This window comes from Triticum urartu, chromosome 7 (genome assembly GCF_003073215.2).
Source record: "Triticum urartu cultivar G1812 chromosome 7, Tu2.1, whole genome shotgun sequence".
Lineage (NCBI taxonomy): Eukaryota > Viridiplantae > Streptophyta > Magnoliopsida > Poales > Poaceae > Triticum > Triticum urartu.
In genome coordinates, this window is record NC_053028.1 from 23,777,381 (window position 1) to 23,788,579 (window position 11,199).

The window sequence follows — 11,199 nt, forward strand, 5'->3', positions numbered from 1 at the left end:
AATTAAATCCAAACTTTTTCTTCCAAATGAATTGCCATTTCTTTTTTAGTTCATGATTTACAATTCACAAAGATCACGTATAATAGGCCTTCTCATTTCTTCTAGAATCTTCCATACTTTAGTGCCCCAATTATTTTGTCTTCTAAAAGAATTTTCATTCACTTTTACTTTATGATTTTGTATTCAAGACTATGAAAGATGTTCATAAGTTTCATTTGTCTTTAAAGATGCAATACTATCTACTTAGATACTTAAGACAATTTTGTTGGATATATTAAGATGAGTTGTGTGTAGTATTGTACCAAACAACCTTTGTATATGTTGTATATACAATATGATTTTCAATGGGATGAACTACGATAATTAAATCTACATCTGCATCATGCATATATAATTCAAATTGGTATTTTTACCTATTATGATGTGGTATGTCAATATTCATTAATACTTTGGTTATCTAAGATCCTATGTAGAATGCATGCGTACCTTACTCTAGTAGCCTAAAATGCATCCACACAAAATTTCCCAATTTTTTATGAAACATTATTCTTCTATAATATTTAAGGATATTCTGAGTTTGGTCAATTATGGAGCACACATGTCAGAAATTATTTCAACTACGCGAAGCGCTGAATTTGACCTCTTGGCAACTGGTTGCACCAAATAGTCTGTGTTCTCTATAACAAACACCATGTATAAGTAATATGTGCAAAAAACAACCCCCAAAGGTGATGGTCTGTGCATTCCATCCTCCCGAGGTGGGTCAATTCTTTTGGCGGATTTGATTTAATTCATTAGAGAAATGACATAACTTTGTCATTTTCTCGGTACATGCCCGTGGTATGTGAGGTTTTTCATTAATGTCATACTTAATATTGGTAACTCAAACAAAGGAGCATGATAATTTAGCTGAGAGAGAATAGTACCACATAACAGGATCTATATAGTATGAAACATGCACATGGAAAACATTATTTCCATAGCTTTAGTGGTCTTGTACCTCCACATGCATAGGCAATGAGTATGTATGAAAGTCACCGGATTATTTTAAATTATTCTTACTAAACATTGCTCCACATATTAAACCCACTAGCGCAATAACTAATCTCATTCCAATAGACACGGCATGCAACAATCACTTTTTCCCACTTTAGTAACACATTTCTCATCGTCTTAAATATAAGCTTAGCTTTAGTGGCATTAAGTGCACCGGCTTCTTACAAAACATGGTTCCATATATTAAACCCACTAACACACTAACTAAGATCACTCCAACAAAAACTGCATAATTTTTTTTCCTTCTTTAATAACACATTTATCATCTTCTTAAGCCTAAGCTTAGCTTCAGAAGTCCTGAGATTTTTCCCATCCATAAATTGTCCCATGATTTAAACTTTCTCCATAGAAGAACCCATGATTTTTGAAGTGCACCGGCTGATCAGCATTGACATATTGAACCTACATGGAAAAAGGTAAATTTTGCGGAATAGATCATCCGGGTAGTCTAGCACAAGGTCTACATAATATTAATCAATTTGAGAGTCACATCATCAACAAGTCCTAAAAGGTTACTATCGACCCAATGTTTGGAGCGTTTGTCAGTCTGCCTTTGTGGCCGTGTGTCTTCATGGTTTGAGGGTAGTCCACATGTCGGGTTGTTACTTATGCGTCTTCCTAGAACAAGTTTGTAAAGATTTATGTTCTGTTGCTAATTAATCAGATAATTCTCTTCTACTCAATTAACGAACTAGGTAAAATATTTTACGTCCGTCAAAAGAATTACTCCCTCTATAACTTAATATAAGATATTTTTTGACATTGTACTATCAACCCTTGTCTTCGGATTAATCCGGCGATACCATTGGCCTACTTACTACCGAATTTGATGCCACAGGACCAAGCATGCAGCTTGGTACACTACCAACAGAAAGTTACAAAATCAATGACTTGATGTCGCAGTAAAATGAAGGCAATGAATAGTGGTACCCATCCTGCATCAGGCTGGTTGTAATGGTAGTATCATAACTAGTATCATGCATGCCAACTAGGCAATTTTGATGAGGTGTCATAGCATTAAATGAAGAAAGAGAGGATGTAGTATCATATCATGATACTGTATCATAATAAATGTTATGCTACTTTGTGTCATGCACGACAATAAATAGAGTACTACATGATACTAATATATGATACTATGCATTAGGGAGGTAGTATCATACACAGTATCATATGCATGATACTAGTATATGATACTCCCTGTTACAACCAGGCTTAGAGTACTTTCATCCAGAGTACGTACACGCGTGCAAGTGTAGAGGCCTTCCTCCATCGTCTTCACTACTCATGGCTGACGGCTCTCTGCTGCCCCATGTCCCAGCTTGCATTACGCATGCGCCCTGCTGGCCGGTTGTGCTGGCTGCCAATGTATCTTGGCCCTCCTTCCCTGCTGCCATCCTAATTACTCCACCTGTTTCGTCGCTGTTCGTCGAGATGGGCAACAGAGCTAGTAGTAAATGGCACCGGAAAAGACTCGGCGGGTCTATCTATATAAGAAACACGGAGACAGGTCGCGCCGCTGCAGCTAGCGCTCGTCGTGGGTCGACGTGACTACACTTGCATTGCATTGCATGCTCAATTAATCCTGCTGGTCCGCCAGCAGAGTTCCACTACTGGCCACTCATGAGTGTACAAGTGTAGACTCATTATTTTGACAAACATTTTGGATATCACGTATAAGTTCGTGTATATAGAACAATATATACTGCTATCAAATAAATGAGGGAATGTGAGTCACGCAGGCATATTATTAAGCAAAAGGTCTGAAAAAGTCTGATATTCGGTACAAGCTTACAAGAGCCGCCAAAGTAAATTGAAAATAGAAGTTGCCACAACCGGCAAAAGCAGGAGAAGATGATGATGATTGGTGAAGCGGGATAAGTAAATAATACTGTCGTATTGGTACTCAACCTGTCCTAAGTAAACCAAGCACATGCCTAAAAAACGGCCGGGTCACAGTCTGTGTGTACACTATACACTGAATTATACTCATATGCGACTGGTTGATTAGGCCACTTGGCGAGGGGCAGGTCAGGTGCCTGTGCCTCCAATGGCAGGCAAGTGGGCTGTCTCCACTGACAGGTATGAGAGCTTCCATTACTCCATAGCTCCCAAGCTGAGCTGCTACTTGTACCATTAGTCCTAGCCCTAGCCTGTGCATCCTCTAGCTAGCTTCGCGTGTGATGGCGAGCAGGTGGCGTTGCTGCACTGCGCTCATACACAGTTGATTCAATGAAAGTAGGGTATGTATGTACTCTCTGCAATTAACTCATACTGGCCGGTGGGCAGGCAGGCTGCAGCAATGCATGGATGGATAGCCGGCAGTCATACATGAGAAGAGAGCAAATCTATAATGCACCGATAACGTCTTTAATCATCTCTAATCTTTCGAACCGGTGTTAATTAGCCCATATTAAAAAATAATACACGCACTCTCTCCCTCTGTCTTGAAAACTTGGAATCGGGTGCGGTAGAGGAGCCGATCAGGCCACTTGGCAGATGTATATGTACTTGACGTGCAGCTGATGATAGTACTAGTACCAAAGTGCAGTAGGTCAGGCCACTTTCCGAGAGGTAAGTGGGCTTCCAGTAATTAATTTCCTAACGACAAAAGCTGGGCGCTTCTGTTATCAGCCCTAGACCGAGCTTATCCATGGCAGCCGAGGTGGAGTAGCCATGGTACTGGGAGTAAGGCCAACTTCACCGCGCGACCCTATTTTGTCCGTCCTCGTCTGTTTGGGATAAAACGGACAAATGAAACGGCCCAGCGCGCGGGCGCAAACGGACTTTTGTCCGCTTTGTGTCCGCTTTCGACCCATCCCCGGTTCAAGTTTGCGCCGGTTTTGGGGTGAAACGGACGGGCGGGACGCGCGTGCTTGTCCTCCCCTGGCCCGCCTGTCGATGGGAGAAACCAAAATCCACCCACGCCTATTTGCCGCCATTTCCCCCAAACCCTTCCACGTCCCTCCTGCCGCCCCTCTCTCCCCCGGCCATGGCCGACGCCCCGCCGAGTTCCGGCGGCCTGGCCGTCGACCCGCCCACAAAGGTGAAGAAGAAGGCTCCGAGGAAGCCGCGGTGGAGTGCACGCCGGAGGAGATCGCCAAGTTGGACGCGGAATCGGCGAAGAGGAGGGAACGGAGAGCGGCCGTCAAGGTCAATGCCGCCGCGGCCAAGTTCGTCGCCCAATGCGAGGAGCTGGAGGCTGCGCGGCGCAAGGGCGCTGCCGACGAGAAGGAGAACCTCGTCAACAAAGCGCACGCCATCCTCATGCTTGGCGGCATGGGCCGTCCGGCCGAGTTCCCTGCAGCACCCGTCGGCCCGGCGAGCACAGACTCGTCGGTCGCCCGGCCTACGCACTGCCAGTCGCCGACGTCGCGCGCCGCGCCCATGTCGCCCGGCTTTCCTCCGCCAAGGCACGACGGCCAGACCCGTTTCTCGGCGTCGCCGGACGTGGGCTTGTTCGCGCCGTCCACACCGCGCCCCGCGACCGTCACCGACCTCAACATCACGCCTGGCTCCAGCAACGGCGGGCGGCTGTCCGTCGAGATGCATAGAAAGCAAGCACGAGCACCCGTTTCTCTGCTGATGAACCGGGGCCACTGGCCTGAACTAGGGCTTGGCATTTGAAACGTTACTTCTGGTTTTTTAAATAGACGCGGACAGGATAGGGCAAATGGATGCGGCCGCGCGCTGGACGCACGGCCACCGCATCCCAGGACACGCCCGGACACAATCCCAAATTGCTATCCAAACGGACAGAATCCGAACAAAATGAACGTCTATTTGGGGTCGCGCGGTGGACTTGGCCTAAATGGAGAAGGCAGCCCGAAGGACTCGGAAGGCAAGTCGCGCTGCTGTACTGCAGCATGGTGCGTGCACTGCATGCAGTGTATTATGGATGTACACCGTAGCGCACCCGTACCGCGTAGTGAAGAGTCTCCGCATCGACATCAAAGGCCTACGTCACATTGTCTGACGTCATGGCACTCGCGTATGCTCACAGCTCACTGTTGCATAATCTGATGGAGTGTGATATATATGTTCAGTTTATTTCATAATAAGCTGTTGAGAAATTTAGCAACGAAATCAGAAAAAAAACAAATGATACCCTGGAAAAATAGTCAAAAACAAATTGAATAGTACTCCCTCCAGTCCATAATGTAGTGCATATAGATTTTTTCCGGAGTCAAACTTAGCAAACTTCAACCAAGTTTATGGACAAAACTATCTATACCTATAATACCAATCATGTACATTATGAAAAATATAATTCATGATGTATCCAACGATATGTATTTGGTATTCTAGATGTATCTATTTTTCTCTATAAATATGGTCAAGGTTTGTAAAGTTTAACTTTTGGTAAAATCTATGTCCACCACATTATGGAACGGAGGGAGTAATAAGTTGGACAAGGTTACCTTTTTGCTTTTTATTATGACAAATGCAAGTAATACTAGCAGTTGTAGTATATCTACATCGAAAATAAATTAACTAAATTACCTAGCAGCTGTATTTCTACATGAAAAAAACTAACCTTTTTATTTACTTTTTATAATCACAAATACTACATACAGTACAATATACTTAGGCATGGCAACGGATCGAGCAGTTATCACCAACTAATTGTACAAGCCTGGTTGTAAGTTCAACATTACTACAAACAGGTGCTTTTGCTAAAGAGGGCATTGCTTTGAGTTGAGTACATGAGTTTGCTTTGTGGTTCGGCCTGATTTACTAAAACTGGGTTTTGCCAATTATGAGTTGTACTACTATGTAATTTTAACATGTCTATAAAATTGATAGCCTGATCCGTCCAATTTCCCCTCGTGCCGCTATTTATGTTTGTCAGACAACTATCTACCAGGCAGGTGAATGTGTCTCCAAGCGCAGGAAAGTGGGGACTTCTTCAATCCACAGACTGTACACTGCTCAAGGCGCACTGCCATCTTGGCTCTCACCTTCTCTCCTCTCTTAACTTCTTTACACTGTTATCACATGTACTACTGCCTATAGAGCAACGTGCGTGTAGTAAATGGTCGCAGAAGACTCGGCCGGCAGCTCGCCCCGCTGCTGCAGTGCACCGTAGTCTGCAGAGCGTGGTGCATGCAGTACCGTGCGTTTCACATCGATTGCAGCGTGTCCATACGACGACGTAAGTAAAGTGGGACGCACCACATCCTCCTGCCGAGCGCGACCCGCGAGGTCACAAGTTCCATCTAGAACGTAGGGTTGGGGTTTGTTATTTAGGGTTAGTCTTTGTCATTTAGATTCAGGGTTTGAGTTTTTGTTTATGGATTGTCGTCTAGGTCAATAGGTTGTTGTTTAGGGTTTGAGTTTGAGTTTGCCGTTTAGGTTTACAGTAGAGGTGATTTGTTAAAGAGGGCATGGCTAGGTAGTGATAAGTGTCGTTTTTGTGGTCATAATAAAAAAATAGATCGGGGGGGGGGGGGGGGGGGGGGGTAGCCAAGTGTGTTCTTGGAATCAATATGAAACCTTAGTTATGTACATGAATTGTGTGCTTGGATAATGAATATCCCTGACATGTTGAGAGGGATTGTAGTTGTAGGGGTTACTGCAATCATCTAGACCGTTTGCAAATTTAGTAATAATGCACGTGGAATATTTATGCTTATGATCTGAGTCGTGTGATAACTCAAGCGGCTCACTGGCTTGTGTTTTGATCAAAACACGAGCCAGTGAGCCGCTTCCGTTGTTGTGGATCATCATCTAGACGAGGACTTTGCGTGCTACATGTCAAAGGACCAAAGTTGTTGTGGCAGGTTGCGGCTGAGCTTACGAGTAGGACGAGTGGTTGGCGACCCTAGTGCTAAGGATGGCTTGTTGAGCCCCCAGGCATGCTAGGGGTGTGGCGTCTTTGTTGATTTACTGTTTTCGAACATTTTGTAGATGATGATGTAAAAGGTTGAGCAGCCTATCGTCCAGGGGGTTGTATGGTCTAAAAGCATGTTGTTAGGAGTTTGGTGCTGAGAGCCTGGTGCTTCATGTTTTGCTTTCCTTTGTTTCATTTTTATATGTTGAACTTGATCAAACCTTTGGGACGATTCCCCCTCCAGATGTATTATCAGTTTCATGATGAATGAAATTGAGATATGTACACCTCAATTAGAAAAAAAAAATATTATTTGAATTCTACCCAATGAGATTTGTTCTATGACAAGTCCTTATGTTTCTTCGTATTCAATAATCATTTCAACAATAGTATTTACTAGAATGGTTGGCCGCGCTTTGCTGCGCCGTTGATGTTATTCGATTTTTATAATTTATTTACTCCATCTATTTCAAAATATAGGGTGTATTAGTTTTTTGAAAAGTCAAACCTCTTTAAGTTTAACCACATTTGTGTAGAAATATATCAATATCCAAAATATAAAATCTTATTTTTAGATTCATCATGAAATGAATTTTCATATTTTATTTATCTAATATTATGGATGTCGATATTTTTGGCTCCGAACTTGGTCAAAGTTAAAGAAATTTGTCTTTTCAATAAACTAATACACCTTGTATTTTGGAACGAAGTGAGTATTTGGTTTGGTTAGTGGGGAAGATGATGGAGTGTGTTTTCTTTTTTATTCATATAACGCGGTGTTTTGGTAAGCCTTTCGCGGTGTAATTTTGTGTTATCTGCTAATCAACTCATACTTACGTGAGGAAATTTTCTGCGGTGGTGGCGGCATATACTATATTGGTGCACAAGTATCACATGTTGAGCCTTCTTTTTTCTAGGTGATGAAAGGGTGGGCGGGGTTGATATGTTTTTATAGGGCGGCTACTTCCGATTGACTTGAAAAATTGTTAATTCAGTTAAAATCATGAACCAAATCCAATTGAATTTCTCGATGCAATGAGAGAGCTCCAAAATTAGAGAGCATAATAAATTAAAAGAATCGACTGAGATATTGTTGACCTAGTCAACATCGCTGATCCAATTCCAAATTGGTGACCTCAATTGAATGCGAAGCCTTCATTCCTAGGAAGCTTAGTTATATGATATAGTATATGTTGTCGTGTTTGCTAATACACAGTTGCCTGATTTTTTGGGTGTTTTAGCCCATTTCGGCATAAGAGCAACATGACACGAACACAGAGACGAGGGTAGAACGGTCGATAGCGCTGTCCTCGATGAGGCTCGTCGTCAGGAACACGTTGGATACGGGGATGCCGCATCATCCTGCGACATCGCCTACAAAGGGTTGACAACAACCACACCACTCGCATTCAACAGAGCTCGAACTCGAAACGGGGACGCCCCGATCAACCGTGGCTATTGGGAAAGGGTGTGTCTAGGTGTTAGTCGACTGAGACTTAACCAAGTCCCAATCAAGTGATAGTGTATATGGGAAGAAAAAGGAAAAACTGAAAAGAATTTTTTGTACGAATCTCAATGCAATATCAATGGAATACAACATCGACTGAGACATAATGAAGTCTAAGTCGACTGAGACTTAGAGGGTGTTTGTTTCCAGGGACTTATTGGTCTAGGGACTTAAATAAGTCCCTATAAGTCCCATCTAAACCAAACAGGAGGGACTTATAGGGACTTAAAGTGGGCATTTGGGACTTATGAAATAAGACTCTCAAGGAGGGACTTATAGGGACTTATAGTTGTAATATGGTCTTATAGAGACTTATAAGTCTCAGGAACCAAACAGGTAGAGACTTTTTAGGGACTTGGGACTTATAAGTTGGGACTAAAAAAAAGTCCTAGGACTTATGAACCAAACAGGGCCTTAGCAAAACTGATTGGGAAAGCCATGTACAACTTGGGTACTCAATTGACCAATCAACATTGATTGTAAAATCAACATCTACACGTAGAAATCTTGCGCGAGCGCGCACACACACGCACGCACGCACGCACACGCGCGCGCACACACGCACATTGTTTATAACTCAGCCCTTTATCTTGCTGGTGGTATACATCAATCCTTGGACATGACACCGCGTCCTGGTCGTCCACACGATGCATGGCTAGCAAGTAGCAACAACCACTTCTCTTACATGTTGAGATCGAGGACGAACCTCTTCTATATATAGAGCCAAATCGGAACAACATTCAGTATCTACGTAGTGTTGTAGCTAGCAACCAGAGTCAGCCATGGTGTGCTCCCTCGTCGTCATCCTCCTCTTCTCCATTAGTTCCTCCGTTGCCCATGGCGCCGGAGCAGGTCGCCAGCGCTACCATGTGGTGGAGACCGGGCACTTGGAGCCCAAAACCTTCTGCTCTGGCCTCAAGGGTACGTAGGGTACATGCAGCCATTGATGCAAATCGATCAGCGTCCATGTATGCGCTAAACCATGCTAGCTTGTTCGTTTTTTCTTTGCATGCAGTGGCTCCATCGGCGGAGGGCACGTGGGTGCCGCTGCACCGTCCGTTCGGCCCCTGCTCGCCGTCCGCCGGCAGGGCGCCGGTGCCGTCCCTGCTGGAGATGCTCCGCTGGGACCAGGTCCGCACCGACTACGTCCGGAGGAAGGCCAGCAGCGGGGCGGAGGACGTGCTCAACCCAGCCAAGCCGCACGTGCTGATGACCCAGGTGGACTTCGGTCCCAGTTCCACCTTCGGCATCGGCTCCGGCTCCGGTAGCTCGGCGTGGATCAACGCCGACGGCGACCCCACGGTCGTGTCTCAGCAGACCATGGCCATCGACACCACCGTGGACGTGCCGTGGATCCAGTGCGTCCCCTGCCCCATCCCCCAGTGCTACCCGCAACGGATCCCCTTGTTCGACCCCAGCACGTCCAGCACCGCCGCGGCCGTCCGCTGCCGCTCCCCCGCCTGCCGCTCCCTCGGCTCCTACGGCAACGGCTGCTCCAACACGTCCGCGAACGCCGACTGCCGGTACCTGATCGAGTACAGCGACGACCGGGCGACCGCCGGGACGTACATGACCGACACGCTCACCATCAGCGGCAGCACCGCCGTCCGCAGCTTCCGGTTCGGATGCAGCCACGCCGTGCGCGGCAAGTTCAGCGACCTGACCGCCGGGACCATGTCCCTCGGCGGCGGCGCGCAGTCACTCCTCGCCCAGACGGCCCGCTCCCTGGGCAACGCCTTCTCCTACTGCGTCCCACAGGCCAGCGCCTCCGGCTTCCTCTCCATCGGCGGGCCGGTGACGACCAACTCCACCACCGTATTCGCCACCACGCCACTCGTCCGGAGCGCCATCAACCCGAGCCTATACCTGGTGCGGCTCCAGGGCATCGTCGTGGCGGGGCGCCAGCTCAGGATCCCGCCGGTGGTCTTCTCCGCCGGGGCGGTGATGGACTCGAGCGCCGTCATCACGCAGCTGCCGCCCACCGCGTACCGCGCGCTGCGCCGGGCCTTCAGGAACGCCATGAGGGCGTACCCGAGGAGCGGGGCCACCGGGACCCTGGACACCTGCTACGACTTCCTGGGGCTCACCAACGTGAGGGTGCCCGCCGTCTCCCTGGTGTTCGGCGGCGGCGCCGTGGTGGTGCTCGACCCGCCGGCTGTCATGCTCGGGGGATGCCTCGCCTTCACAGCCACCTCCTCGGACCTGGCCCTCGGCTTCATCGGCAACGTGCAGCAGCAGACGCACGAGGTGCTCTACGACGTCGCCGCCGGGGGCGTCGGCTTCCGCCGTGGCGCATGTTAGTGTTCGTCGGCGACATAATCCCTTTGCCGTTTGCTTAAGCTGTCTTGCTAGTGAATTAAAGAGCCATGCATCGTGTGCTTGGCCGTTGTATCTCGTTCTCGTAGCGTAGTAGAAGTAGGCTAGCTGCCGGGATGAGTTCCAGTAATAATCATGCGGCATTGTAGTTGTAGGGGTTGCTCAATGTATGTTCCTTCCTCCGGGAACAACAATTTACTGCATTGGATTGAGTTGGGGACGGGAACGTGCTCCACTGCCGTTGCAAGTCCTCTGTGGTTCTTGAACAGCATAAGGTACCAGTGCCCCCTCTTCAGACTAAACCACTTCTTGTATTATTTGTTTAATCTGATTATACTTAAGGAATGCACATATCTCTATCCTGTATATTGTTTTGGCCATGTGGAAAATTTGTTTAGTAGTTAACACTCAGCAGTCAAGGCACTTCGGAGCAATAATTATTACACTAATTACATGATTATTCATTCTTCTCTGTAGTTGTGATTAA

The 11,199-nt window shown here is 46.7% G+C and overlaps 1 protein-coding gene across 1 annotated transcript; it reads left to right on the top strand.

Moving 5' to 3' along the window:
• Positions 1–9,037: 9,037 nt before the first annotated feature.
• LOC125521079 (aspartyl protease family protein At5g10770-like) lies at positions 9,038–10,866 on the top strand. The gene is made up of 2 exons (XM_048686134.1): positions 9,038–9,317; positions 9,412–10,866. The coding sequence occupies exons 1-2, from the start codon at positions 9,179–9,181 to the stop codon at positions 10,695–10,697; spliced, it is 1,425 nt and encodes a 474-aa protein (XP_048542091.1). The 5' UTR covers positions 9,038–9,178; the 3' UTR covers positions 10,698–10,866.
• The last annotated feature ends 333 nt before the right edge of the window (positions 10,867–11,199 follow it).

What these genes read in the sequence shown, in the direction of transcription:
- LOC125521079 (XM_048686134.1), top strand. Translation starts at nt 9,179, where the DNA reads ATGGTGTGCTCCCTCGTCGTCATCCTCCTCTTCTCCATTAGTTCCTCC. An exon ending in CTTCTGCTCTGGCCTCAAGG is followed by an intron (nt 9,318 to 9,411) that starts GTACGTAGGGTA and finishes CTTTGCATGCAG; the next exon opens with TGGCTCCATCGGCGGAGGGC.